We start from the raw sequence: 27,258 nt of genomic DNA, 5'->3' as shown, positions 1-27,258 counted from the left end.
TTTCATTATTTTGTTTTTCATTTATGTCATTCATGTGATTGTTCTTTATCTTTTTGCCATGGTATAAAGCTCCAAAATTTTGCCCTTTAATAGTCAAAATGCTGAACGATGCAAATATCTTTTCTAAGTTTATTATACACATTGTAAGAGTTACAACTTACAACTCCAAAAGTCAAAGAATATAGAAGATAGAGATATATTTGCTAGAAAAAAAAACAAATAAACAACTTAACATCGATAAAAGATTATATAAGTTGAGAAATAAAAGGTGATGGTGAATCTTATGTTTTATTATGTGGTCACGGTAGAATTCATTTGGTTTTGTTTTATTGGTCAACCATACTTTTCGATACTACTACCTATTATTCATAATTCATATTTGTGTTTCAGTTTAACTAATTTTAATTAAGACAATAAAAAATACTAACCACACAAATAACTATATATACTGCACAATTGATGTTATCAGATTCAAACTGGAGTTCATATTACTCGAAAAATATAATGAATCGTTTTATAATTTTATGTGTGTCGTTGCGACGTGTTTAAGATTGAATGTAGCATTTTTTGACATGTTTCCATGTCCGAAAAACAAAATTTTCATTACGAACGAGCTTGGTTCCGGTTTGGTTCTTCAATACCATTGTCATTCAAGAGACAACAATTTAGACGTCGCAAATTTACAATTCAACGAATCAAAGGAAATCGTATTCGCAGACAAGTTAGGAAGAAGGACAAGATGGACTTGTCTTTTGAAACACGGCTTATACATGCGATATTATTCAGAATTTATAGCATACAGAATGGCTAACGTTCGTCGATATGGTGCTTACCGTGAATGGATTGCCAGAAAAGATGGAATTTATGTTATAAGAAATCGAAATCCGCCACCAACGTTCCATCATATACATGTTATAAGTAATGTTGATGACAATGATATTATTTAATCTTTATAATAATCTACGTCATAACCTATGGTGATTGTTCTTTACCTTTTTGCCTTTGCATGAAGCTCCAAAATTATGCCCTATAATAGTCAAAATGCTGAACGATGCAAATATATTTTCTAAGTTTATACATTGTACGTGACAAATCCAAAAGTCAAAGAATATAGAAGATACATATATATTTTCGAGAAAAAAACAAACAAACAACTTAACATCGATAAAAGATTATAAAGTTGAGAAATGAATGAAGTGTGATGGTGAATCTTTTGTTTACAGTAGTTGCGGCAGAATCAACTTTTAATCAGAACGAATATGCATTTAAGAAATGATGAATACATATGGGTATGATATGGTTGTGATACACTGATACTTAACAAACAAGAAGCACAAAAACTAATCCAAGCTAAATATCAGAGAAGTATAACCATGAGATTATGAATAATGTCGGTTTAAAACAAAATTCTAAAGGTAAGCAGAGAAAGGAAAAAAAAGCACTCAGAAAATGAAATAGGCAAAAGAGAAAAGAAAATTTACAAAAAAGCATTCCATGTGACCATTTTTATTTATGGCACTGCCATATGAGAAAAAGGATCTCTTTTGTGTAACCTTTACTCATTTGTATATTTGTGGACAATTTTCCGCCAACAAATTCTCTCTTTTGCCGTTTTCCACTATTTTGTGTGATTTGTATGTTTTTAATTGATACCTCAATCTAAAGAATAATGAGTGGTCTCAAAAGGAAAAATAAAATAAAATTCAAGAGTAATGGGTAGAATGACAATGGATTAAACATCTAAATATATTTTACTTTTCTTGATCAATTTGTTTTTGGCACATTGCTGTGGAATCACAAGGGAAATGTTTGCAACCTAACAAGAAAAAATTATAAACCCACAATTAGCAATGTCGAGAAATTATGAGTTGACACTAAATAGTAAATGTGTGAGTTTATTAATACAAAAACGAAGAAGATCTTGAAGAGAATCTAAAAGGGCCCTTTTCTCTGTGATTGGCCAGAGAGGCTTGCCCCCTTAATTGAGACATCGTCTCCATGTCTCTTCCTTTTCTTAATATTTTAACCACGCTCAAATACTTCTTCTCTGACTCTCTCTATGTACCAATTTTAATAATACTCACCAAGTTTTTTAAACTGGAATTAATAATATATGTGGTCGCAAGCTTTTCTTGTGCGTGTATTTTTAGATTCTAGATATCACAAGATTCACAACGCACATATGACAAAAAAAATGTCTATATGCATCAGGCCGATTATGGAATTTCCAAGGAACAAAAACATGCTCATTCGTGAACACAATATCCAAGGAGGGGAAGTTAAAGACTAGATCTTACTCAGGAATTCATAAAACACAGCGGTCACTATCGAACAACATCACACAAAGGAAACAGCTCCTCTTGGATCGAAGTAACTTGTCTTTGCTAAGTGGTTGGGTTGTTTTTCAGTTATTACCAGGAGCCTTCTGCACCAACTGTTGGGTTTGTGAACGCCTTGAAATCCCAGAATGTCTTAAGCGAGTATGGCTCAGAGACAGTCACGCCTTCCTCTGTCATCTTTGCTATCTACAAAGTTCCCAGAGAGAACAAGTCTTGTCAATGATCTGACTCTCAATTAGATGGGAGTTAAAATATTGAAATTAAACAGACCTGAAGCTTGTTGATAGCAGATCTGTCACGGTAAAGAAGTACACGCATACATTTCTCCAGTAGTTTGACACCTTCTTCAAAACTCAGGTCCTCACGCCATTCGTCACGAAGAATAGGCCTCGCTAGGTGATTCCCAAAACCAGTGGCAACATGGTTGTCCTCAAAACTAACACCAATCATTGAGACCTAGAGAAAGAACATCATAGCATTCAATTCAAAACTTTTACGCTCACTAAGAAGTTCAACTGCGAACAAGTCTTAACAGGCATTACCATCCCAAGGTACTTCTCCCCATATTTGACACCTCCAACGACAAGAGTGTTCCACAAAGGGTTGAACTTGTTCCGGCGATTATACACAACTCGGGTCAGATAGTTAAGAACCTCTTTCGGTCCCAAGGAATTACCATCATCCCACATGTTATCATTCAGCCTGAAAACAATAAGAGTTTAAAAAATCAAGGGCCAAAGAGGGAACGCGGTTAACAAGGAAACGACAAGAAAAGAAACATTGTATCAAACACATTGTTACATGAGCTCGTCAAGATAACGCAAAATCTCTTGAAAGTCACTGATTTCCCCACTGGCACCAAGAAGAGAATGTTTACCAATAGCCTTCATTCTCTCAATATTCTTGTACCTTAAGGTGGATCCATATGAACCTGCCGATCAGCAAAAGCTTGAGGAAATGAGGTTCACTACCAAACTTGAACCCTCAGATACCTCTCACCAAAAAGATACATTTATAATGAAATGAAATAGGTACAGTGAGTAAATTGCTTTATCTACCAAGTAAGCAACAGTGAGTATCAATCAGAGAGCTGAAACTAAGGTAGAGAGCATCATACCTCCCATATCAGAAGCCATTAAAATCCCATCTTTGTACTTGATAGCCACCACTGAGGTTCCAGTAACATACGGGTACCTACCAAAATTAACTAAAAATATGAAAACCAAAACCCAATTTTTTTTCTCAGATTCAAGAACACACTATATATAAGAGAGGTTTTACAATGTTCTTTGGGAATCAGCCTCAGCGTTCTTCACTCCATTCCCGTTCTCAATCGGAATCATGAACTGCCAAGGAGAAAAACACGATTAAAGTCATAAAAATCCATGAGCAATTGGAAGATTGATCCGACTTACAGTCATCTCGAATATCTCACGATCTGCTTCTTCTTCTTGCTCCAACCAAAGTTCCTCCTTTGCTCAAGAAAGAAACAACAACAAAAGAAACGGGTCGGTTTTACCGAAAGCTATTGTGGCCCATTTGTTTAAGGTCTGGCCCGTTTCTAAATATTAGGTCAAGTCAACCATACTTTTCGACACTACCTATTGAAAATACTTATTTTAGTTAAGGCCATAAGAAAATACTAACCACACAAATAACAATATATAGTTCTGTACTATTGATGTCTTTAGATTCAAATCGAAGTTTCATATTACTAGAAAAATGAATCGTTTTATTATTTTTTTGTTTGTTGTTGCGACGTGTTTTGGATTGAATGTAGCATTAATTTGACATGTTCCCATGTCCGAGTAACGAAATTAGAATTTCGAACGAGCTTGGTCCTGGTTTGGTTCTCCAATACCATTGTCATTCAAGAGATAACAATCTAGGGGTCCAAAATTTACAATTCAAGGAACTAAAACAAATCCGTTTCGGAGACAAGTTAGGGAGAAGAACAAGGTGGACTTGTCTTTTGAAACACGGCTTATACATGCGATATTATCAAGAATTTATAGCGTACAGAATGGGCAACGTTCGTCGATGTGGTGCTATACGTCATTGGTTTGCCAGAAAAGATGGAATTTACCTTATGAGAAATATGCATCCGCCACCAACGTTCCATCATATGCATGGAATAAAACTAAGTAATGTTGATGACAATGATATTTTTTCATCTGTCAACATTCTAGATAACATATGGTTATAATTTATATATAGGAAATTAAATATGAATCCATTATATATATATATATATATATATATATATGTTATGTTTTGTATTCTATCTGATTATAATTAAATAAGTTAAGAGCAGGAGACAAAATCGTGTTCTGTTTCAGCCCAACAGTGTCGCGGGAAGCAAATCCATTTCTAGAAATATAGAAAGACAAATAAACAAACAAAGAACAATTAAGAAAAGACACCCACACACAACACAAAGACACAAATCATAATTAGAAGCTTCCATAAGATAGAGAATTAAGAGGCAAGAAACGTCCTCTTTAAGACAACTGTTCTTCCCTAGCTCCGAACTGCTCGATCATCATGTTCTTGTTCATAATGGCGTGGATCTTGGAACAGTTGCAAAGCTTGAGCAAGCATGAATTAGGTCCACCAACATTCCCAGTTGAAATAACAGGATGCTTTTTAGAGATCACCACAGAGTTGATAACATCATCTGTTGGGTGATAAATAGACAAAACCTCGAACCCTTGAAGATCACACGGCTCAACGATCGGATAAAGAAACGCTCTCGGACCATGAGCACTCCTAAGCATGAGCACAGCACCAGGAGCCATGTGTTTCTGCAGATGCTCGATCACTTTAACTTTCTCCTCCTTGTTCATTCCAACAAGAGCAGCTAGAAACACGACATCGAAGCTCCTCAAGCTCTCTGCCACGTCCATTATATCAACGGTGTGGAAGAACATGCGTTGAGAGATGTCTGGATCAGAGGAAACCAGAAGAGAAGCGAGTGAGTTCGCTGATGGGTCGATGTCAAAGTTGTGAAAGATTGTGTCTTTGAGATGGAATGAAGCAAGAACGATGGAAGTAAGAGGAAGAGGACCAGATCCAATGAAAGCCACACTCTTTGGGACAAAGCCATTTGAGTTTTGTGTGAGGAGGTCGAATTCGAGCTTTCCGAGTTTTAAATAGTTGTTGTAATAAGGGAAAATGTTTAAATGATGAAGTGGGTTGTCTTGGAATGAGGTCAAGATCGAAGAGAAATGATGTTCTAAGTGACCTTCGGCTATGCCACAGATCTTGATGAGGTTAAGTCGAATCTCTTGGACTTTGTCACACATCTTGGTGACGTCGAAGTTAGGGTTTGGTGGGATGCATGTGGAAACAAGCTGCTTGAAGAGAATGTTGACATCTTCGGATGGTTTTAGACTCTCTAGCTTTGATATCTTTTCGTAGAGATCGCATATTGTTTGCACCAATTGTTCGTCTTGGCAACCCATGTCGACACTAGCTATGAGGTTATTGGTTTTTCTCTGTTTCTTTGGAAAATAATTGTGTGTTCTCGGGTGGTGTGAACTGTTTGGGCTGGAGAGATGGATATTTATTGGCGTGGGGTGGGGATCTACATCAACTAGAAAAAGAATCTAATTATTTTAACATTCCCTTATTCAAATATATAAAACACCATGCGTTTTCTTTTCTTTTTTTGTTTAACTAAAAGAATATATCCCTTTTTAAAAACAAAAAAATAGATCCTTTATAGTTTACGTTTTGAAGTTTTATATATTTGAAGTCTAAGATATTATATAGTTTAATGTTTACAGTATTGGTTTAGTTTTTCTGATTTCTGATTTAGATTTAAGTATTTAGTTTAGGGTTTAGAGTTTATGATTTATATTTTAGAAAATTCATTCCTAATTGCTATAAAATTTACATCATTTTCAAAAATCATCCTGTTTATGACAAAGGACTTGTGTGAACATGGATTAGATCCAAAAATGTTATAAATTGGATATATTGTATTACACTAAGCAAGATGTACACTAATTGATGGATTATATGAAACGTATAATCTCCATTCTTCTGCATATAAAAAATGAGATAAGGTTTGATGCCTTATCATTTATGTACGTAGCATATGATGTAAACACATAATTATACAGAAATAAAGAGTCCATTAATATATTATTGCGCAGTTCTAAATATATAAGTATAACCAAGAGCTTTTAGAAAGAAGTTGTGCATGACTTGCAACAACACACTTTATCAAAAAAAAAAAACTTAACACAATTCAACAAAAAGTGTAAATAACTAACTTTAAAACAAAAAAAAATACATGGAGTAACTACTAGCCTATATAACAAGTTGCTTGACCAAAAACAACGTCCCTTGTCTGTTTCCAAACATCAACTTTGGAATTAAATTGTAAGACTTCCTACAAATATCAAACTGAGTTTTCAATATTTTTTTGAAAAGAATATGCGAATTCAAGAAGAAGATAATCTTCGTGGCGTGTGCCTTCCACAAAATTTCTTACGGCTCTCCTTGTTTTCTTTTGATATGCTTCATGAATTTCTCAAATTCTTCACGCAAATCATATTTCTTATCTAGAAAGTATAATCAATAAATAACTTATTATCCCAGTATAGCTTTTAGGAATTCTAGGAGAGTGGCATAAATATGGAAGACGTTGACAAAAAAACACGTATACGAGACGAATATAAAGGATTATATAAGAGGTACTTAAAGACACACACCAACTTGAAAAGATCGATATTCTTTTATGTAAATGACGAATCATATTTATTTCTTATGCAAAAAAACATATTCGGAAAAAAAGAAAAAAGAAAACATATTCGATCTATGCATTCTTGCCTCTTGTATTAACTCCACGGCCAACTTGATTAATTATATATGCCAACAAAATTCATACAACTATTTACATTTATTTTGTTTCTCTCTTTTTCAATTTCAACATTAATTTTTATAGCATATGTTTTTTTTATGTGGTTGTCAATGGATTCTATATTTATTATTTTTATAGAAATGCTAAGAATGAGATTTGTTTTTCTTATTTTTCTTTCTATATGAATTAATGATTGCGTGAAGAACTTACGAAATTTCATGAGTAAGACAAGAAAATAAGGAGAGCCATAAAAAGTGTGTGGAAGACACACGCTAAAAAAGATATTATCTTCCAGTGAAATGGACATATTCTTAATATTTCCAAAAATTGAAGTTTCAGTTTGATAATTGTACGAAAACTTACAAAAAATTGTCAATGTTAATGTTTAGAAACGGATGAAAGAAAGTATACTTGGTCAAGTAACATGTTATAGTCATGTTCACTTCACTATCAACTAGATCTATCTTCTTATTGAATTGCATTGTCCATCTCACAGTTTATTCTTCTTCTTTTTTCAAAATAAATTTATTTCCTCAGGCTACATTAACATCTATTTATTGATGTTTTTTTTTGTATTGTTAAATGTATTTATCACCACAAAATAATAATATATTTTCTCAAGATTTATAAAAAATTGTTGCTAAAGCAAAAGAGACAGGTCTGTTAATAGTAAAAAACATTTTAATCTGAGGAAAAAAAAAAAAACATTTTAATGGGCCACATGTGTGGAAAAGCCCATAAACTTTAAAACAAAACGTCGTCCCGGTTTGATTCAATTCTCCCTGTTGGTTTGTCTGGTTCGATGACTGACTCCAAAATCTAGTCCGGTTTAATCGCACAATTCAATTTTATTGAAAAGAACCTGTCATCGTTCTGAGTTTGGGTTTTCGAGCTCTAATGGCTGCACATGCGACATCGGAGCCGGCCGTGAATCTCCCGGCGACGCAATTTGAATCTCAGGTTACAGAGCCTTTTGGGGTAACTCTTTTGGTTCGGCATCTTCCTGATGGAATTCCTCATGATATCGTCTCTCGGCTCTTTTCTCAGTACGGAGCTTCTGCTGTTCGTCCTTGCTCCGGTGGAAAGTATATTTCCAGCAACCTTTTCCTTTCTATTTACTTGGAAATTCATATGAATTAGAAGGTTCTAGATTTCTGTAGAAGACATTGGACACTGAAAATTCGTAGTTAGTTTTTGTTCATAAGGCTTTTGAAGGGTATATTTCTTGTAATGTTTAGGGTACAAGGTGTGAAGAAGAGATTGAATAATGTGTAATTATCTAACTTGACAGATAATATTTGCCACAGATTGAGAAACGCTGCTTTTGTGGATTTCAAGAATGAAGCTTTTGCTTCTCAAGCACATCGTCAGTTAAATGGGTACCGGTTTCGGATTTACTCATCTTCAATTAATATGCTGGAATTAATCTTCTCAGACTCTTTTTGTTTCTTGACAATGAAGCCAATTATTGAGCTGTTTTATGGTTTGATGGTTGTGTAGGCTAAGGTTTCTTGGCAAGGTTCTACAAGTACAGAGAGCCAATAAACCTAACGAGAACAAGAAGTCTCGACAAATCGAAGAATCTGTGACCAAGGGGAATCCTTTCTCTACAGTTAGCACCAACAATGATTCAAAATCTGGGCAGATGCTTTCTGGCGAACCGATAGCTCCAAAACTCGGCATTAACTATCCATTTCCTCCTCACCTGCAGTAAGTTTTACTGCTCATACTTTTTTAAAAAATTTGTTCCATTTCTTATCACTTATTCAAAAAACATTAGGTATGTGTCTGTATGTTTATCTCCTCATCCTTCTAAAACACAATGTGACAACACAACACGATTCTTTAAACATTTTGTCGACTTCAGGTGTTTCTATGTTTGTTCGGGTTCATTTTGCAGATACGCTTACCCGCCACCCGATGCAAATATATTAGCCAACATTACTAATGCCCTTATCGCTGTCCCACCGTTATACACCCAGGTTAGCTCTACTGTCACTGTTTATGACCGGTGGATAGAGGTGTCTTTTCATTTGTAATCTGCAGAAATCAACTTTCATGGAGCGCAGAAAAAACTAGAAATGTAATTTTAGACCTTTTGATCGTAGGTGCTACATCTGATGAACAAAATGAACCTTCCACCTCCTTTTCGCCTGGCCCTGCCCACACCACCTCTACCTAAAGGAGGCCCCCAACCAACTGAGTTGGAGCATCAATCTAGTAGCGAGTCAGAGATGGAATCTGATGAGGTATGACTCGTCATGCCATTCTCTGCATTTTATGATATTACTAAAATGGCTTCATGCTAAGCTCCTGATGGTTGCTTAGATTTACATATCATAGTTGTCATCTTGCTTTGTTCTCTTCTTTTTTTTTTTTTAGTAAACTTATGTGATAATCGAGGCATAGAATTTATTCGTATTTTCTCTACTCTTTATATTCATTAGTACTGAGTACTTGGGTAAGAATTGTGATGGTATTACGTTTAGGATACAGGTACAGCAAAATCAGGAAGGAAGCGTGCTAGACATGAAACTCTTGTTGGTCCTGGTATGGACAATGAAACTGTTGGAGTGAAACCTTCGTCTTTGACCCCAAAAGAGATCCCTCGAATAAGAAAGAATAAACATGTTATGCAGGTATCCTATTATCCATACTTACCTTTCAAAGATAATATGCTGTGTAGTTGTGCTGATATTTGTAAGTCTATGCTGGTAGATCAAGATTATCCCAAAAGCTCCTCAAGACGAATATAAAGAGGAAAGTGAGAATGAAGACCCTGCAGACGAGCCCAAAGAAGAAGATTCAAATTTGAAACCCTTTGCGAGTTTAGAGGAGTTGGAGAAAGGAAGGTTACCTCCACAAGAAATTCTTTCACTCCCTATGTTCAAGGTATGGATACTAGGATTAAGTTACATAATATGTTTGTATTGAGTAGAACGTTTCTAATGAATTATGTGAGCCTAATTATCAATTCCAGCCTTTGCTTTGGGTATGCAAAATGTACTTTGGCTCTGGCTATGCATACTTGTTACCCGTGTTCAAAAAATCGCTAGGCGCTAGTCGGGCGGTGAGGGTGCGCCTAGCGCCTAGCAAGAAAATCGGGGATTACACGGGGATTAATCGGGGATTAGTTTTAGGGCTATTTAATATTTTAAAAACATATTAATCCATTATAATTAAGTAATTTATATAATATTGTTTTTAAAATTGTATTAAACACATGAAAACAAGATTTTAATTTCAAATTTATGATTTTTATACAAATTACGAACATAAGTAGGACGTTTTGAATTTTAGATGAAAAAAAAAAAAAAAAAAAAAAAAAAAAAAAATTGGGCTAGGCGGCCGCCTAGGCGGTCCAGGCGGGCAAAAAATCGGATCTCCGATTTTTCTCACCGATTTGGACAAAATCGCCGCGGTGCTCCTCCGATTAGCGCCTAGGCGACCGCCTAGGCGGCTAGGCGGCCGATTTTTAGAACATGGCTTGTTACTAGCGATTCTCTCTTTGCATGAAAAGATATTTACTGCTAGTAATGCAGCTCTTTCATGACTGTTTTCCTACTTCATGTTCTAATTCCAAATGTAGAGTGTCATCTCTGAAAAAATATTCACTGAGAGAAAATGCTTTTTTTGTTTTTATTGTGTGCAGAACTACACAGCTGGGAATCCGTCGCTTGTGCTGTATATCAAAAACCTTGCCAAAGACGTTGTTATTGATGATTTCTATTACATATTTGGTAAGAAGTAGCTCTGCAAGTCAAATCAAAATCTTTTACAATCTAGAGTCGTTAATTTACAAGTCTTTACCTGCTTACTACACCTTGCTTTTTGAGAAATCAGTTCATTGCTAAATAGTAGCATTCATGTAGGGTCGCAATTTGAAAGCATAGAAGCAGCCAAAACAAGTCTTGGTGTGAGGCTAATGCAGGTGTTGCATCTGTAACCTTAAATTTCCCTTTAATTATTATCAATCTTTTTGTTTATGACTATGATTGGATGTGTGAATCAAATAATACTACAGGAAGGAAGGATGAGAGGGCAAGCCTTTTTGACATTTCCATCAGTTGAAGTCGCACATCGTGCTCTGGTAATCATCCTTAACAACACCTTCTTGTTCTGCATAAATGCCTGAATACTGTGAAGAATAAAATATCATTGACAAGCATTCATTTTGTGCCTGAAGACAAGACAAAAGTGTGACTGATGTGTTCATTGTGATTTTGCAGAATCTTGTAAATGGTTTTGTGTTCAAAGGAAAACCAATGATAATCCAGTTTGGCAGGAATCCTGGAGCAGCCAAGCCAAACGAATGATGATGATATATATAACATTAAAGGTTTTTGAGGATTATCTGCAAATTCTTTTTGTGTATCATCATCATCATTGTGTAACTCTTGACTCGCAGATTAAAGTCAATAAAATATCGCTGCCTAATATTAACGAGCAGTTAATAATTTCTTGCTAGATTTGTGTTCAAACAATTATGTTCTTGTTTTCTTCACGTAGAACCAGCGCTCTACGCTCTTACACCATAATCAAGCATTCTTGTTCTTATTCGACTTTGGTTTCTGGTGGTAACATCTTCTCGATTCAACACCTTCATTCTCTTCTGCAAAAATATGAATCAAACCCTAGAATCATCCACCAGCTCCATTCCCACTTCACTACTTCTGGGCTTCTTCTCCTTCATCAGAAGCAAAATTCTGGGAAACTTTTGCTATTCAATGCTCTGCTTCGATGCTATTCACTTGGCGAAACGCCTCTTCGGGCTTACTTTCTCTACGACCAACTCCAACGACTCCATTTCTTGTCTGATCACAGCAAGAGACTGTTGCCTCCTTTTGATAGTTTCACTTACCTCTTTCTCCTGAAAGCGAGTTCGAATCCGCGGTTCCCATCTTTACTACTGGGAATTGGACTCCATGGGTTGACTCTAAAACTGGGTTTCGAATTTCATGTCTACGTGCAGACAGCTTTGGTTGGTATGTATCTTGTTGGTGGAAACATGATTGATGCTTACAAAGTGTTTGATGAAATGCCTGAGAGAAATCCGGTAACATGGAATGTGATGATCACTGGCCTGACTAATTTGGGAGATTTTGAAAAAGCTCTTTGCTTTTTGGAGAAGATGCTGAATCGGACGGTAGTGTCTTGGACCACTATCATTGATGGGTATGCACGAGTTAATAAACCCAAGGAAGCTACACTTCTGTTTTCAAGAATGGTTGCTTGCGATGCAATAAAGCCGAACGAGATAACCATTCTCGCCATTCTCCCAGCTGTTTGGAACTTGGGAGACCTAAAGATGTGCGGATCAGTTCATGCTTATGTTGGGAAAAGAGGGTTTGTTCCATGTGATATCCGTGTGACTAACTCTCTCATCGACGCTTATGCAAAATGTGGGTGTATTCAAAGCGCGTTCAAGTTTTTCATCGAGATTCCAAACGGAAGGAAGAATCTTGTATCGTGGACAACGATGATCTCAGCGTTTGCAATGCACGGAATGGGCAAAGAAGCGGTCAATATGTTCAAAGACATGGAAAGATTAGGATTGAAGCCCAACAGAGTAACTATGATCAGTGTTTTGAACGCTTGTAGCCATGGAGGTTTAGCAGAAGAAGAGTTTCTAAAGTTTTTCAACAAGATGGTAAACAAGTACAAGATCACACCGGATGTGAAGCACTATGGATGTCTAGTAGATATGCTGAGAAGAAAAGGAAGACTAGAAGAAGCAGAGAAAATTGCTTTGGAGATTCCAATAGATCAAAAGGCCGTGGTTTGGAGAATGCTGCTTGGAGCTTGTAATGTATATGATGATGCTGAAATGGCTGAGAGGGTTACTAGGAAGCTAATGGAATTGGAGAGAAGCCATGGAGGAGACTATGTGCTTATGTCCAACATCTTCTGTGGTAATGGAAGATTTTCAGATGCCCAGAGATTTCGGAAACTGATGGATGTTAGAGGAGTAGCTAAACTTCCAGGACATTCACAAGTAACATAGCATGTAATAATCCTTGTACTCCAATCTTCAATGTTTTGATCATAAACTCCCAAAGTTTTGGGAGCTCTGTTCTGATCAAAGTTTTGGCAGCTCTATTCTGATCTTCAATGTTTTGATCATAAACAACGACAACAGCATTAGCTAAGATTTTCGGTTTCAGTAATTGTAGATGTTGATGGTTGACTAAAGAGCGAAGAAGTTGAATTCAATGGGATGGGGTTGCTTGCAAATGAAAGTGCAAATCTAATGGGATGGAGTTGCTTGGTTTGATAAGTGCTTTCGAACATTATATATAACCAACAATACTTGACATTTAGAATTAACATAGACTTCGATCTTCAATGTTTTTGATCATAAACTCCCAAAGTTTTTTTTTCTGTTCTGAATGGGTTTCAGCTTGGATTATATAGAAAACGTGAAGCAACACGCAAACTTATTCAAGACCAATTTCAAAAGTTTGCTTCAATGGGTGTCATCATCAAATAACAATCCAAGTCAGAAGATTTTGAGTAGCTTTTACGCTAATCTTCACACGAAAAAACCATCAACGCAAAATATAAAAGTTATCGGCCCAACATATACAGATATCAATGTTCCTCGGCCCACGCTTTTAGAAATTTCTAGATTGGAAAAATCAGTTGGAATCCAACGGCTGAGATCACGTTAAATCCAACAAACCAAGTGATGTTTTTACGAAAAACTCCCGAGAGATCTGCTTCTTTTGTTTACTATACTCTCTCCACGAGAAGCACACTTCTTTTTTGTTAATATCACCGCACCAACCGCTAATATCTTTCCACGTGTTAAATCTTTGGATTAAGGTTTATTATTCCAAGCCCTTGTGTCGCCGTTTCATCCAATACCATAACGCCATGTCATACCTAATGACAAATGTATCTGACGTGTCAGTTACTGATTGGATTACGGGCTGCAGATTTACACGACGTAGCAAAAAAGGCTAAAATAAATTCCATGAGAGCAAAGCTCACTTGCAAGCTCCTCGCCGGTATATATAAACTCGAGATCTTACACTTCATCATCATCTGATCTCGGGGAAGCTCCGATCTGAGTTTTTAGCAATGGCGAAATTAGTCACTAGCATCGTCTCTCTGATTCTTATCGGTCTCGTCGCGATCGCCTCCGCGGCTGTTATCTTCGAGGAGCGCTTTGATGGTATTCACTTTCTACATCTCTATCTCTACACCTTTAGGTTCCTGGTGATGCGTTTGTTTCTGTTTAGCTCCGGATCTCTTAATTCATTTGAGTTTTAATGTGATAATGCTGCGAGTTTAAAGATCTGCTTTCGATCATGCATCGGATAGATCATTTTCAAATGTTGGACCAGGATTATTGTGGATCTTTGAATTGTTGATTTTGTTGTTTATTGGGTTTATGAATTCGAAATTATAATTGTAGATCCTAGGAAATCGTCGCCGGCTTTTGGTGAAGAATACTCTTCGTCGAGATGTTTCGGAGATCACTAGAGCAATAATTTAACTGTGATAAACGCTGAGATGGTAGTTTCAATTGAATCCATAGATGAAATCATTGTTAGTCTTAGGCATCAGGGGAATGGTCGTATCATTTGCGGTCTTAGGTAGGATCCTTTGTTCAATGAAGCACACTCATGAGTTTGTTTAGTCGATTTTTTCTCATTTGAAATAGTAAAGAATATTTACTCTTACTAATATCTAGTTTGAACGTGTCTCTTGCGTTGGATTCCCTCTTATTCTTCTGGACTTGATTTATAAAATAGTGATTCATCTTGTCTGATGTCTGTCTTGGTTTGTTACCTTTGTTGTTTCCATTTCTAAAGATGGATGGGAAAGCAGATGGGTTAAATCTGAGTGGAAGAAGGATGATAACACTGCTGGAGAGTGGAAACACACTGCGGGAAATTGGTCTGGTGACTCTAACGATAAAGGTATGATTTAGCCTTCAGAGCTAGTCATAGACTCTGTCCAAAAATTAAAAAAAGCTAGTCATAGAATCATGATTTATTGTGGCATATTCCTAGTTTTTTACTAATGCGTTGTTTGCAATTACCATTGCCTTGCAGGTATCCAGACCAGTGAGGACTACAGATTCTACGCCATTTCAGCTGAGTTCCCTGAATTCAGTAACAAGGACAAAACCTTAGTCTTCCAATTCTCAGTCAAGCACGAGCAAAAGCTTGACTGTGGTGGTGGCTACATGAAGCTGCTCAGTGGTGATGTTGACCAGAAGAAATTTGGTGGAGACACCCCATACAGGTACATTTCCTATGTCATCTCACTCTTATCATCTCAGCGTTATTGATTGACATTAATATTTTAAAATAACACCCGTCTGGTTTTACACGCAGTATCATGTTTGGTCCCGATATCTGTGGCTACAGCACAAAGAAAGTGCATGCTATCCTTACCTACAATGAAGCCAACCACCTGATCAAGAAGGATGTTCCATGTGAAACTGATCAGCTTACCCATGTGTACACCTTCATCCTCCGCCCAGATGCAACTTACAGCATTCTCATCGACAATGTTGAGAAGCAAACGGGTAGCCTTTACTCTGACTGGGATCTTCTCCCACCCAAGAAGATCAAGGACCCCAGCGCCAAGAAGGTATTCAGTAACTTATGAACAACCAGACTAAACTAAGAACCAACCACTTATACATCACTTATAGAGCGAACTAGAACCAACCAGACTAAAGCTCAGGAAAATATGAGTCTCTGATCGAATTGGTTGATTATTCCTGTGATACCATCCATCATACATATTGATCCCTTTTTTATAAACAGCCTGAGGACTGGGACGACCAAGAATACATTGCTGACCCTGAAGACAAGAAACCTGACGGATACGATGATATCCCAAAGGAGATCCCAGACACCGACGCTAAGAAGGTTCCTACCTTTTCTTTAATTGATGGAAAATCTAAAATCTCTCGCTGTGTTCCATATTTGCTGATTTTTCTTTATGTCTTTTCTCTTAGCCTGAGGACTGGGATGATGAAGAAGATGGTGAGTGGACTGCCCCAACCATCCCCAACCCTGAGTACAATGGTGAATGGAAGCCTAAGGTTTGTCAATCTCGCTCTCAAAAAGTATCTAAATCCTTGTCAACGGTTATCTTCATCTCAAGGTTATCATAAATTTCTGTAGCAAATCAAGAACCCCAACTACAAGGGCAAGTGGAAGGCTCCATTGATTGATAACCCTGGTAAATTACTACGCTCTGTGGCCATATTTTTTCATGTTGCATAACATACATGTAGTTTGTGTTTCTATTTCTGTTTGTTGTTGTTTGATGGCTTCTAGTTTGCCTAGAAATCTCTTCCAATTTAGATTTTTTTTTCTTTTGACTTAAGTAGATGGCTATCTAAGGGTTCCTATAAACTCAAATGTTTAAGAAATACCTTACTTCAAAAAGGTTGAAAGTGTTTCTGTGTTTAGTGGTTAACCTATTAAAATAGAAACCCATATCTTTTGTTCACGATGATTTACACTTTTATATCATGGTCATATGGATTTGACTGTAATACTAAACATACTGTTTTTGTTTTCTTTCAACAATTACTGTGCCTAATTTAAACTGATTCACGCAGACTTCAAGGATGACCCAGAGCTCTATGTCTTCCCCAAGCTGAAGTATGTTGGACTCGAATTGTGGCAGGTAATAGATCTTGTCACTATATGACCTCTTGTCTTCCAAGATCTGCTTTGGCCACATGACTCCTATCTAAAATAATTACCACTCTTTCAGGTGAAATCAGGATCTCTGTTTGACAATGTCTTGATCTGCGATGACCCAGACTATGCCAAGAAGTTGGCAGAGGAAACATGGGGAAAGCTCAAGGATGTATGTGTTTAGTATGCACATCTCCATTAACAAAACTCTTTGTTTCTGGTTACTGATCAGAATATCTAATCTAATATCACATTGCAGGCGGAGAAAGCAGCTTTCGATGAGGCTGAGAAGAAGAAGGAGGAAGAGGTAACACTCTTCAACCAAACATCTCTCCTAATTAGCGATCACAGTTCATGATATTCTCTAAAATAGGAAGTGAAATCCTTTTGAATCTGAGACGACATCTTTTTTTCTTCTGTCATTATACAGGAATCCAAGGACGCACCTGCGGAATCTGATGTAAGCACTTGTGATTGATCAAGATTTAAGATTCTTCTTTGCTTCTGTCAAGGTCCTAATACTGTATGTGATTTATTTTCCAGGCTGAAGAGGAACCAGAGGATGATGAAGGAGATGACTCCGATTCCGAATCTAAGACAGATGAGGAGAGCAAATCAGAAGTTAGCGAGGAAACTGCCGAGAAAGACGCCACCGCTCATGTATGTTTATAATAATGTCACTTTAAATATTTGCACTCATCCATAATCTTCTCGTTTGAACTTAGTTGGTTACATTGTATGATTTGGTTTTGCAGGATGAGCTGTAAGTGAAGGAGTTTGAAGATTGAAGACCAAAGTTTCGAGTCTTTATTGTTTTATCCTTTGTTTTGAAGTACTTTAGCATCTAGTTTGTCGGAGATAGAAACAATTTTTAGCAGAATTAAAAGAGGGATGCAATGAACGTCAGATGCTTATTTTAGACTGAAAAAAACATCATGGAGAATTTTTGCTGTTGCGTCTCTTTCTCTACTACTGGTTCTCCGTTAAGCCAAAGTCCGCCAAAAATCAGATTGTGGTGTATTACTTACTGCACCACCCTTTGAAAATTCCGTTATGTCCATTGTCATTAAATCAACGCAGACCATCAAGTCCATAAACTTTTTGACATTAACAACTAACAAAGCGGACCATATAAGTATCCTTGTAATCAAGAATCCAATCTTCAATGAGTTTTGATCATAAATTCCCAAAGTTTTGGAATCTCTCTAATGTCTTCACATCAGTTGGCTGCTGAACAGAAATTTCATATTAGCTGATTCTTTCATTGCGATTACAGTAACAAAAATGCCTTAAATCATACAAAGAGATCAAGAATCTAAAATCGTGAGACTAAATGGATCAATGAGTAACAACAAGAACATGCAAGATGGCATAAAGTTTAAACCAAAAAAAAAAAAAAAAAAAAAAAGATGGCATAAAGTTTCCTTATATGCGTTTAAATTGAAATCAGATTTTGAGTCGCTTTTACACACGAAAAAGGAAAAACCATCAACACAAATATAAATATTATCGGCCCAAAATACACACATAAATGCCTCGGCCCACGCAATTAGAGTTTAATAAATTAAGAAGAATCAGTTGGAATCCAACGGCCAAGGCCCAGTCTTAAGCTGAAGATTTGACAGGTGTCAATCTTTCTCCCGTTTCACCCAATACCATAACGCCATGTCATTCCTAGTGACAAATGTACCTGACGTGTCGGTTACTGATTGGATTACGTGGCTGCAGATTTATACGACGTAGCAAAAGGCTAAAATCCATGAGTGCAAAAGCTCACTTGCAGCACCTCGTGCTATATAAACTCCAGGTCTTGTACATCATCTTCTGATCGATCTCGGAGAAGCTCCGATCTGAGTTTTTAGCAATGGCGAAATTAATCACTAGCCTCGTCTCTCTGATTCTTATCGGTCTCGTCGTCGCCTCCGCGGCAGTTATCTTCGAAGAGCGCTTCGATGGTATCTATTCTCTCTACATCTCTATCTCTATACTCTAGGTTCCAATGGATGCGTTTGTTTGTGTTTTGAATTGTGATGTTTACGTCAATTTGAGTTTTAATGGGATTTTTGCTACGAGTTTAAGATCCATTTTCGATCATGCTACCTATGTATCCTCGTTTTCATCAGATAGATCATTTTCAAATGTTTGATCAGGATGGTTGTTGATCTATGGATTTGTTGATTTTGTTTTGTATGGGGTTTATGAATTCGAAATTCTAATTGGAGATCCTGGAAATGGCCGCCATCTTTTCGTGAAAATGGTTTTAGCGATGATGAATTCTGAGATGATAATTAAGTTATGATTCCTTGCGGGTTCGACACTAGTATACTAGTTTCACTCTAAATCATTGTCAGTTTTCTTCTTTGATATAACAGTAAATTTGCGGTCTTATGTGGGAGAAATTTTGTTCAATGAAGCGTTCATGAGTTTGTTAAGTCCACTTTTCTGACTTGCAACACCAAGGAATTTTTACTCTAACCAATATCTGGTTTGAAGAATTCGTTTATCTTGTGTTTGATTGATTACGTATTGTAGTTCTGGACTTGATATATGAACCTGTGATTCTTCTTGTCTGGTGTCTGTCTTGATTTGTTATCTTCGTTATTTCCATTTCTAAAGATGGATGGGAAAGCAGATGGGTTAAATCTGAGTGGAAGAAGGATGATAACACTGCTGGGGAGTGGAAACACACTGCTGGAAATTGGTCTGGTGACTCTAACGATAAAGGTATGTTTCAGCCTTCAGAGCTAGTTACAGACTCATGATTTATTGTTTCCAGGCATATTCCAAGTTTTTACTAATGCGTTGATTGCAATTACCATTTTCTTGCAGGTATCCAGACTAGTGAGGACTACAGATTCTACGCCATTTCAGCTGAGTTCCCTGAATTCAGTAACAAGGACAAAACCTTAGTCTTCCAGTTCTCAGTCAAGCACGAGCAAAAGCTTGACTGTGGTGGTGGCTACATGAAGCTGCTCAGTGGTGATGTTGACCAGAAGAAATTTGGTGGAGACACCCCATACAGGTACATTTCTTATCTCATCTTACTCTAATAATCTCAGCATTATCAATTGACATCAATATTTAAAAATAACACCCATCTGGTTTACACGCAGTATCATGTTTGGTCCCGATATCTGTGGCTACAGCACAAAGAAAGTGCATGCTATCCTTACCTACAATGAAGCCAACCACCTGATCAAGAAGGATGTTCCATGTGAAACTGATCAGCTTACCCATGTGTACACCTTCATCCTCCGCCCAGATGCAACTTACAGCATTCTCATCGACAATGTTGAGAAGCAAACGGGTAGCCTTTACTCTGACTGGGATCTTCTCCCACCCAAGAAGATCAAGGACCCCAGCGCCAAGAAGGTATTCAGTAACTTATGAACAACTAGACTAAACTAAGAACCAACCACTTATACATCACTTATAGAGCGAACTAGAACCAACCAGACTAAAGCTCATGAAAATACGAGTCTCTGCTCGAATTTGTTGACTATACCTGTGATACCATAACAAATTGATCCGTTTTTTTTTACAGCCTGAGGATTGGGACGACCAAGAATACATTGCTGACCCTGAAGACAAGAAACCTGACGGGTACGATGATATCCCAAAGGAGATCCCAGACACCGACTCAAAGAAGGTTCCTACCTTATCTTTTATTGATGGAAAATATAAAATCTGTTGCTGTGTTCCAAATTTGCTGATTTTTCTTTATGTCTTTTCTCTTAGCCTGAGGACTGGGATGATGAAGAAGATGGTGAGTGGACTGCCCCGACCATCCCCAATCCTGAGTACATGGGTGAATGGAAGCCTAAGGTTTGTCAATCTCGCTCTCAAAAAGTATACATAACCTGGTCAACTTTTTTCGTCTCTCAAGGTTGTCATTTATATCTGTAGCAAATCAAGAACCCCAACTACAAGGGCAAGTGGAAGGCTCCAGTGATTGACAACCCTGGTAAGTTACTACTGTCTGTGCCTTTCTATTTTCCTTTGTCCATATTTTTATTGTTGCATTATATACATGTAATTTGTGGTTCTACTTCTGTTCATTATTGTTTGATGGTTTCTGGTATGTCTGGAAATCTCTTGCAGTTTATATTTCTAATGCTGAAGTAATGTCTTGCTTTCAAATGGTTAAGGGTGTCTGTGTGTTTAAAACCCAGTTGGTATACCTATTTTAATAGAAACATGTTTGTAACCAATCTGATTTTTTTTGTCTTCTCTATCCTTTAACCCAAGGTCACCACCAATTTGACACATTTAGTCATTTTTATCTTTTGCTACCTTAATCTACACTTTTCTTCCTTGTTCGTATGTTTTTCTTGTTTACATAAACGTGCATTAAAATTAGCTCTCCAAGACATAATATCCAACAACTACTGTGCCTAATTTAAACTGATTCACGCAGACTTCAAGGATGACCCAGAGCTCTATGTCTTCCCCAAGCTGAAGTATGTTGGACTCGAATTGTGGCAGGTGATAGATCTTGTCATTATATGACCTCTTGCCTTCCAAGATCTGCTTGGCCATATGAATCCCATCTAAAATAATTATCACTCTTTCAGGTGAAATCAGGATCGCTGTTTGATAATGTCTTGATCTGCGATGACCCAGACTACGCCAAGAAGTTGGCAGATGAAACATGGGGAAAGCTCAAGGATGTACGTGTTTAGTATACACATCTCCATTAACACAACTCTTTGTTTCTGGTTACTGATCAGAATATTCAATCTAATATCACATTGCAGGCAGAAAAAGCAGCTTTTGATGAGGCTGAGAAGAAGAATGAGGAAGAGGTAATTCTTTGTCAACCAATTATCTCCCCTAATTAGCTATCAAAACAAGTAGTTTGGACGAACAAAATTATTTGACTTAGTGAAAAAATAATCTGAGACGACATCCTCTTTTTCTGTGCTGATACAGGAATCCAAGGACGCACCTGCAGATTCTGATGTAAGCACGTGTGATTGATAAAAGATTCAGAGTCTTCTATGTTTCTGTCAAGGTCCTAATATTATATCTGTAACCTATTTTCCAGGCTGAAGAGGAACCAGAGGATGATGATGGAGATGAATCAGATTCTGAATCTAAGGCTGAGGAGAGCAAATCAGAAGTTAGCGAGGAAACTGCTGAGAAAGACGCTACCGCTCATGTATGTTACCATAATGTCACATTAATATTTTACCATCCTTAATTTTGTTCTTCTAATTGGTTTTGCAGGATGAGCTGTAGGGTATTGACGTTCAAGGTTTGAAGACCAAAGTTTTCAGAGTCTTTATTGTTTAATCCTTTCTTTTGAAGTATTTTAGCATGTAGTAGTTTGTCGGAGAGATAGAATCAAGTTTTAGCAAAATTAAAATGGGGATACAATGACTGTCGGATGCTCCTTTTAGACTTGAACATGAAGAAGTTTTGCAGTTGCATCTCTTTCTCTAGTCTTGTTTCAGTCTACACTAGTATATTAATTCACTGCTCCACTCTTTTGAGAAACCCGTTATCTTCATGTCAGCCAATACAGACCGACACGTCTATAACCCAATTTCCCGCTAGTTGACTAAATACTAGGAATGCATTAGCTTAGATATGTGGATAAAACAAAAATTATAACGAATACTTTTTGTTCATCCTTGGGAAGCAATATTTTTATTCAATCTCAGAAGATGAAGTTATAATTTTTGTACAACAAAAAGATATCCAAATTCCATGTATCTGGTTACCATCCATCATCACTCATGTCTCATGGTTGAGAAAAAGAAAAAAAGATTACGCAGGCCAAATTAGGTAATGGGCCTTGGTGTATGTTTTTGGTAAAGATAAAATTGTTTTTAATTCTTTCTTTATTGCTATGCTATTGGTCTACACATCTTCACGCGGATCAGTAACAGAAAAGAATGAAATCTAACCGTAGATATAAACTTATCGACGTCAGTTATGTTTTCACACGGATCGTGATATAAACCTCTTATATCCGTCGATTAAACACAGATGAACGATTCAGATTCAGTCCCGCTAAATGAAGAAACGCGAAAACTTTTTCCCGCTTCTTGTGTAATTCCCAGACGATAAATATCCCCTTCCTCAGCCTAATCAAAATCACAAATCAGATCTCAACTTTCTCTCAAAAATCAAACAGTTTCTAATCACAATTTTCGAAATGGCTCGTACCAAGCAGACAGCTAGGAAATCAACCGGAGGTAAAGCTCCAAGGAAACAATTGGCGACAAAAGCGGCGAGGAAATCTGCTCCAGCCACCGGAGGAGTGAAGAAACCTCACAGATTCAGACCCGGAACCGTAGCTCTAAGAGAAATCAGGAAGTACCAGAAGAGCACTGAGCTTCTGATCCGTAAACTTCCTTTCCAGAGGCTTGTGAGAGAGATCGCTCAGGACTTCAAGACCGATCTCCGTTTCCAGAGCAGTGCCGTCGCCGCCCTCCAGGAAGCTGCTGAAGCTTACCTCGTCGGACTCTTCGAAGACACCAATCTCTGCGCTATTCATGCCAAGAGAGTCACCATCATGCCCAAGGACATCCAGCTCGCAAGAAGAATCAGAGGAGAAAGAGCTTAGATCTAAGTATTCTGGTGGCTGGCTTTTGTGTTTCTTTAGAACGAACGATAAGAATGTAAAATTTCAAGTTTAATCCAAGGGTTTCAATATTAATTCTAATCAATTATCTTATCTTCTATCATAGTTGTTAAAAGAAAATTATGATGCTCTATCAAAATCGGGTCTCTTATAAAATTGGGTTTATGTGTAATTTGCATGTAGACTTTTTTTTTTTATTGACTTAGTTACCTAATCGAAATTTTTAATTGTGTTTAACTCGGTAGATAACAAAATCAGCATTGGAGCAAATTGTGAAGAGATTCGATCGACGATGAACTCAAATTTGCAATCGAGTCCTTTATCATCGCAGCTTTTCACTTCCATTGATATGGGAACAAACTCTTTCAAGCTTCTTATAGTCCACGCTGATCCTTGTGGTAGATCTTTCGTTCCGATCGAGAGACTCAGAGAGCCAGTGGTGTTGTCTCGCGAATCTCCGACCTCAATTTCGTCTCAATCTCAGGCTCGCGCGCTTCAATCCCTACGGAAATTCAAAAGTTTGATTCTCTCACACAACGTCTCCGTTGACCGGATCCGATGCGTCGCGACGGAAGCATTACGGCGAGCAGAGAATCAGAAAGAGTTTGTGGATGCGGTTTTCGAGGATGTTGGGCTTAAGGTCGATGTGCTTTCCGGTGAAGAGGAAGCGAGGTTAGTTTATTTAGGCGTGCTTCAGTTTCTTCCCGTGTTTGAGAAATCAGTGTTGTGTGTTGATATTGGAGGTGGTTCTACTGAATTTGTGGTTGGTAAGTGTGGTGATGTGAAGCTTGCTGTTTCTTTGAAGCTAGGTCATGTGAATTTGACACAGATGTTTATGAAAAATGGTGGTATTGGATTGAAGGAAATGAGAGACTATATCCGTCATGCGATTGATGAGTCTAGGTTAGCAGATAGATTGAAGGAATCCAATGGCTTTGAGATGGTTGTGGGATCTTCTGGAACTATAAGAGCTATTGAGAATGCAGTTTTCAGTGGCTATGGAGCTGATTTGTGTGAATTCAATTTGGAAGGGTATAAGAGGGACTGGAGATTTGGCACAAGAGAGCTGAGCAGCGTTGTAGCGAAGCTATGCAGTGAAGGAGACGAAGAGCTGATTCGGAGGGAGGGATTTTTCAAGAGAAGATCAGAGTTCATTGTTGCTGGGGCCGTATTGTTGGAGGAAATATTCAAGGCTCTTGGTATAGAGGATTTGGAGGTCTCAGAGTATGCGTTGGCAGAGGGTGTGATTGCTGATTCTCTGGCCAAAGCTTTTGATGGATCATATGATTTGAATGCCAATGCAAGGTGGCGGTCGGTCATGCGGCTTGCCACGCGATTCAATGGTAAAAAGCGAATGACTCACGCGATACACTGTGCCAAGATCGCCAAGGTATATTACTTTTCATGAGCAACTTAATAGTGAAATATTCATAAAGGTTATAGCTTTTTGTCATATCCTTTGAATAGGCATTGCTCTGGTCATATTTATCTCTCTTTTTTTGTATGTGTGCGCTAGTGCCTAATGGTTTCAGATTTCATTTCAAGCTCTGGACAACCGAATCTGGCCATTTTGTTTAATTCAGTAGGTTTGATACTACAGTTATTTTCCAGGAGATCTATGTAGGTTTGAGGAAGTGCAATGATTTTAAGGTTATCTTAGACGATAAGGAGCTTGAGTATCTCGAAGCTGCTTGTTTCTTGCACAATATCGGAATCATCATAGGGAAAAAGGGATATCATAAGCAGTCTTATCATATCATCAAGGTTAGTTCATCCAACACTGTCAAATATACCATTCAATAAGCACAGCTCTTTACAAAGCTGGAAAAGCAACTCACAAAAGCTTATCACCCAGAGTACTCTATGTTTCTATTATAAACTTTGTTGTAGGTTTTCAGTATTTGTTTAGTCCTCATTGTTATTAATAATTTCTTCTTTCGTAGAATGGGGATCATCTCCATAGCTACACTGCTGAGGAAATCGAGGTAGGGTACTTAATCCTCTAGAAGGAAACACTTGCCTTGAATTTACTGTTTTTCTGATTACTATCCATCATTTTCAGCTTATAGCTATGCTTGTGAGATACCAAAGAAAAAAGTTTCCTAAGCTTGATCGTGCACCTCTTAAAGACTTCACTGAGGAGGTATTGTGTCATATATCAGCTTAGTAAACCAGGATCAATTTGTTGATGTGGTTGTTGTAATCCTTATGTTGTCTGTTGCAGGCAAAGCGAAAATTCATAATTTTGTGTTTGATTACACGATTATCGGTTATACTTCAACGTAATGAGAATATGGATCTCCAAGAAGTTGAATTTCTTGAATCTTCCGAGACCTTCAAACTCGTAAGTACATCTTTTTAATCATTCTACTTCCTACACTGCGAAAACCATTGAATAATTTTTTCAAACACTACAATCAACCCTGTTGTACCTCGGTTTGTTGATCACCTCTTAGTTTATATATTTTCTTGTGAAAATTTGAACTTGTTAGTTAATTTCCTTGCTGGGGCTAGAATGGATATTTCTATCTCAACCAATCAACCCAACATCATTGTCTTAAATCTTTATCTCTTCACTTTACTAGGATTTTTGTTTGTTTGATTGCAGGTGCTGAAAGAAAAAAAACAACACCAGGAACCCGTAGAAGTTGGTTATCAAGATCAAGTAAACAAAAACTCTAATGAATCCCAACTGGAGAAAGAAGTTGAGCATTTTAAAAGGGTAAACTTTCATTACCCAATAACTTCGATCAGTTTCTCTTTCATTATCAAATGTTTGAATTCTTGCAATGAACTGACACCTATCAGCAAAATATGTATGATTGATTAGAAACAGTAACAGAGACAACAGTGGAAACATTACCTCAACAGCTTATGTCTCCAAAGTTTCCATATGTAACTTTCTCGTATCTGTTTGCTTTGAACTCAGCAGCTATACAAAAAGGAAATGATGATTGTTTTTCCTTCCTGAAAATCATCAGAGAATCAGACGGTATGTAAGCTCAATGAATCATCGGTATGTCAAAACTGAGGCAGCTCTCACAGGTATGAGAAACATTCTCTGCATCAAAGATCAAAAGCATGCTATCTAACACCTCATAACCATCATAAACCATACCCCTGTCACGGTAGAACTAAACCTCTACATCATTTGGTACAGAGAGTTGTTGGTTTCTTTCCTGGAGTTTTTCGTTGTCCAATTTATGAAGTCAAAAACGTCAGGTGATCTTTAGTTATCCATGATCTTGCAGTTTTAAACCAGAAACTGATGGTAAAACTATGATTGTACGCAGAATGAATTGGTCTAATGAAAAGAGGTAATTAAGCATCGTAGCCAACCCTGACGGACTTGTTGTATCATTACATTTTGTCATTGTCTAACTATTTGGGTCCACAAAACCCCTTACCACAAGTTTCCCTCTCCCACTTAGTTTTGTTTGCCAAAATATGACTCCATGTTATCTTTTCCCACTGGATGTGCATTTGGTTTTCAAGCAGATGTTGAAATGGTTGCCTGCGAACCAACGGCATCTACACATGGCTGCAGGACCAAGTGAATGAAGCCGGGGCGGGTGAAGCCCTTGATTCTCATCTGAAAAATGCTACTACCATGGTGAAGAAGCAACCAATGACAAGTTTTAATATCTGAAAACGTTGAGATTTCTAATTTTCAGAATTTTGGGGGTTTCTTAATGAATACTAAAACTAATATTTACAACAAAAACAAGTTTGGTATATCATAAAAATTTAAGATACGACATTTTGAATCCTAGTATAAAATAC

General features: G+C 37.3%; 10 protein-coding genes across 19 annotated transcripts; 8 read left to right on the top strand and 2 right to left on the bottom strand.

Moving 5' to 3' along the window:
* Positions 1-479: 479 nt before the first annotated feature.
* LOC9325803 (S-protein homolog 14) lies at positions 480-989 on the top strand. Its single transcript, XM_021015030.1, has one exon. The coding sequence runs from the start codon at positions 525-527 to the stop codon at positions 945-947; it is 423 nt and encodes a 140-aa protein (XP_020870689.1). The 5' UTR covers positions 480-524; the 3' UTR covers positions 948-989.
* A 1,194-nt stretch (positions 990-2,183) lies between these two features.
* LOC9328558 (proteasome subunit beta type-4) lies at positions 2,184-3,841 on the bottom strand. Its single transcript, XM_002889692.2, has 7 exons — positions 3,755-3,841; positions 3,621-3,685; positions 3,457-3,533; positions 3,141-3,270; positions 2,882-3,041; positions 2,610-2,795; positions 2,184-2,525 (listed from the first exon to the last, which is right to left on the bottom strand). Exons 1-7 carry the CDS (start codon positions 3,758-3,760, stop codon positions 2,412-2,414), a joined length of 738 nt encoding a protein of 245 aa, XP_002889738.1. The 5' UTR covers positions 3,761-3,841; the 3' UTR covers positions 2,184-2,411.
* A 126-nt stretch (positions 3,842-3,967) lies between these two features.
* Positions 3,968-4,487, top strand: LOC9325802 (S-protein homolog 14). The gene is given in 3 exon segments (XM_002892449.2): positions 3,968-4,124; positions 4,126-4,461; positions 4,464-4,487. Coding segments are annotated over 3 exon segments (423 nt in total). The 5' UTR covers positions 3,968-4,061.
* A 178-nt stretch (positions 4,488-4,665) lies between these two features.
* Positions 4,666-5,946, bottom strand: LOC9328557 (nicotianamine synthase 3). Its single transcript, XM_002889691.2, has one exon. It carries the CDS (start codon positions 5,801-5,803, stop codon positions 4,841-4,843), a length of 963 nt encoding a protein of 320 aa, XP_002889737.1. The 5' UTR covers positions 5,804-5,946; the 3' UTR covers positions 4,666-4,840.
* A 2,018-nt stretch (positions 5,947-7,964) lies between these two features.
* LOC9328556 (U11/U12 small nuclear ribonucleoprotein 65 kDa protein) lies at positions 7,965-11,664 on the top strand. The gene is made up of 11 exons (XM_002892448.2): positions 7,965-8,294; positions 8,517-8,588; positions 8,710-8,919; positions 9,110-9,191; positions 9,318-9,458; positions 9,699-9,848; positions 9,928-10,101; positions 10,862-10,949; positions 11,082-11,140; positions 11,234-11,299; positions 11,439-11,664. The coding sequence occupies exons 1-11, from the start codon at positions 8,107-8,109 to the stop codon at positions 11,523-11,525; spliced, it is 1,317 nt and encodes a 438-aa protein (XP_002892494.1). The 5' UTR covers positions 7,965-8,106; the 3' UTR covers positions 11,526-11,664.
* An 11-nt stretch (positions 11,665-11,675) lies between these two features.
* On the top strand, positions 11,676-13,443 carry LOC9328555 (pentatricopeptide repeat-containing protein At1g09220, mitochondrial). Its single transcript, XM_021012231.1, has 2 exons — positions 11,676-13,216; positions 13,374-13,443. The coding sequence occupies exon 1, from the start codon at positions 11,696-11,698 to the stop codon at positions 13,211-13,213; it is 1,518 nt and encodes a 505-aa protein (XP_020867890.1). The 5' UTR covers positions 11,676-11,695; the 3' UTR covers positions 13,214-13,216; positions 13,374-13,443.
* A 762-nt stretch (positions 13,444-14,205) lies between these two features.
* LOC9328554 (calreticulin-2) lies at positions 14,206-17,838 on the top strand. The gene is made up of 13 exons (XM_002892446.2): positions 14,206-14,386; positions 15,030-15,137; positions 15,273-15,465; positions 15,558-15,816; positions 15,996-16,100; positions 16,190-16,276; positions 16,359-16,416; positions 16,802-16,869; positions 16,960-17,055; positions 17,143-17,190; positions 17,314-17,343; positions 17,427-17,543; positions 17,639-17,838. Exons 1-13 carry the CDS (start codon positions 14,293-14,295, stop codon positions 17,648-17,650), a joined length of 1,275 nt encoding a protein of 424 aa, XP_002892492.1. The 5' UTR covers positions 14,206-14,292; the 3' UTR covers positions 17,651-17,838.
* An 840-nt stretch (positions 17,839-18,678) lies between these two features.
* Positions 18,679-22,327, top strand: LOC9328553 (calreticulin-2). Of its 2 annotated transcripts, XM_021012234.1 has the most exons (13): positions 18,680-18,838; positions 19,500-19,607; positions 19,713-19,905; positions 19,997-20,255; positions 20,428-20,532; positions 20,622-20,708; positions 20,790-20,847; positions 21,301-21,368; positions 21,458-21,553; positions 21,641-21,688; positions 21,816-21,845; positions 21,931-22,044; positions 22,113-22,327. In XM_021012234.1, exons 1-13 carry the CDS (start codon positions 18,748-18,750, stop codon positions 22,122-22,124), a joined length of 1,269 nt encoding a protein of 422 aa, XP_020867893.1. In that variant the 5' UTR covers positions 18,680-18,747; the 3' UTR covers positions 22,125-22,327. The 2 variants fall into 2 exon arrangements, with proteins under 2 accessions (XP_020867894.1, XP_020867893.1); XM_021012235.1 differs by lacking the exon at positions 20,428-20,532 and having other exon boundaries at positions 18,679-18,838.
* A 529-nt stretch (positions 22,328-22,856) lies between these two features.
* On the top strand, positions 22,857-23,568 carry LOC9328552 (histone H3.2). The gene has a single exon (XM_021012237.1). The coding sequence runs from the start codon at positions 23,047-23,049 to the stop codon at positions 23,455-23,457; it is 411 nt and encodes a 136-aa protein (XP_020867896.1). The 5' UTR covers positions 22,857-23,046; the 3' UTR covers positions 23,458-23,568.
* Positions 23,569-23,666: 98 nt separating this feature from the next.
* On the top strand, positions 23,667-27,228 carry LOC9325801 (exopolyphosphatase). Of its 9 annotated transcripts, XR_002329317.1 has the most exons (10): positions 23,667-24,865; positions 25,087-25,239; positions 25,419-25,460; positions 25,538-25,618; positions 25,700-25,819; positions 26,084-26,197; positions 26,408-26,520; positions 26,636-26,697; positions 26,769-26,792; positions 26,974-27,228. XR_002329317.1 is itself a non-coding variant. In XM_021012230.1 (7 exons), the coding sequence occupies exons 1-7, from the start codon at positions 23,768-23,770 to the stop codon at positions 26,444-26,446; spliced, it is 1,647 nt and encodes a 548-aa protein (XP_020867889.1). In that variant the 5' UTR covers positions 23,667-23,767; the 3' UTR covers positions 26,447-26,887. The 9 variants fall into 9 exon arrangements, 1 of the variants encoding a protein (XP_020867889.1); XR_002329320.1 differs by lacking the exon at positions 26,636-26,697 and having other exon boundaries at positions 26,727-26,792; XR_002329318.1 differs by lacking the exon at positions 26,769-26,792.
* Positions 27,229-27,258: the final 30 nt, after the last annotated feature.

The sequence above is a fragment of the Arabidopsis lyrata genome (assembly GCF_000004255.2).
Source record: "Arabidopsis lyrata subsp. lyrata unplaced genomic scaffold ARALYscaffold_1, whole genome shotgun sequence".
NCBI lineage: Eukaryota > Viridiplantae > Streptophyta > Magnoliopsida > Brassicales > Brassicaceae > Arabidopsis > Arabidopsis lyrata.
This window is presented reverse-complemented; position numbering and strand designations above follow the sequence as displayed.

Bases quoted from the DNA above. Each gene is read 5' to 3' on its own strand.
- LOC9325803 (XM_021015030.1), top strand. From the start codon at position 525: ATGTGTGTCGTTGCGACGTGTTTAAGATTGAATGTAGCATTTTTTGAC.
- LOC9328554 (XM_002892446.2), top strand. From the start codon at position 14,293: ATGGCGAAATTAGTCACTAGCATCGTCTCTCTGATTCTTATCGGTCTC. The intron at 16,277-16,358 runs GTTTGTCAATCT...AAATTTCTGTAG, and splicing joins ATGGTGAATGGAAGCCTAAG to CAAATCAAGAACCCCAACTA. The intron at 17,344-17,426 runs GTAAGCACTTGT...TTTATTTTCCAG, and splicing joins ACGCACCTGCGGAATCTGAT to GCTGAAGAGGAACCAGAGGA.
- LOC9328556 (XM_002892448.2), top strand. From the start codon at position 8,107: ATGGCTGCACATGCGACATCGGAGCCGGCCGTGAATCTCCCGGCGACG. The intron at 9,192-9,317 runs GTTAGCTCTACT...TTTTGATCGTAG, and splicing joins TCCCACCGTTATACACCCAG to GTGCTACATCTGATGAACAA. The intron at 9,849-9,927 runs GTATCCTATTAT...CTATGCTGGTAG, and splicing joins AGAATAAACATGTTATGCAG to ATCAAGATTATCCCAAAAGC.
- LOC9328552 (XM_021012237.1), top strand. From the start codon at position 23,047: ATGGCTCGTACCAAGCAGACAGCTAGGAAATCAACCGGAGGTAAAGCT.
- LOC9325801 (XM_021012230.1), top strand. From the start codon at position 23,768: ATGAACTCAAATTTGCAATCGAGTCCTTTATCATCGCAGCTTTTCACT. The intron at 25,461-25,537 runs GTAGGGTACTTA...CATCATTTTCAG, and splicing joins ACACTGCTGAGGAAATCGAG to CTTATAGCTATGCTTGTGAG. The intron at 26,198-26,407 runs GTAAACTTTCAT...TGAACTCAGCAG, and splicing joins AAGTTGAGCATTTTAAAAGG to CTATACAAAAAGGAAATGAT.
- LOC9328553 (XM_021012234.1), top strand. From the start codon at position 18,748: ATGGCGAAATTAATCACTAGCCTCGTCTCTCTGATTCTTATCGGTCTC. The intron at 21,689-21,815 runs GTAATTCTTTGT...GTGCTGATACAG, and splicing joins AGAAGAAGAATGAGGAAGAG to GAATCCAAGGACGCACCTGC. The intron at 21,846-21,930 runs GTAAGCACGTGT...CCTATTTTCCAG, and splicing joins ACGCACCTGCAGATTCTGAT to GCTGAAGAGGAACCAGAGGA.
- LOC9328558 (XM_002889692.2), bottom strand. The intron at 3,534-3,620 runs GTAAAACCTCTC...TAATTTTGGTAG, and splicing joins GCTGATTCCCAAAGAACATT to GTACCCGTATGTTACTGGAA. The intron at 3,042-3,140 runs GTAACAATGTGT...TATTGTTTTCAG, and splicing joins CGTTATCTTGACGAGCTCAT to GCTGAATGATAACATGTGGG.
- LOC9328555 (XM_021012231.1), top strand. From the start codon at position 11,696: ATGTTCTTGTTTTCTTCACGTAGAACCAGCGCTCTACGCTCTTACACC.
- LOC9328557 (XM_002889691.2), bottom strand. From the start codon at position 5,803: ATGGGTTGCCAAGACGAACAATTGGTGCAAACAATATGCGATCTCTAC.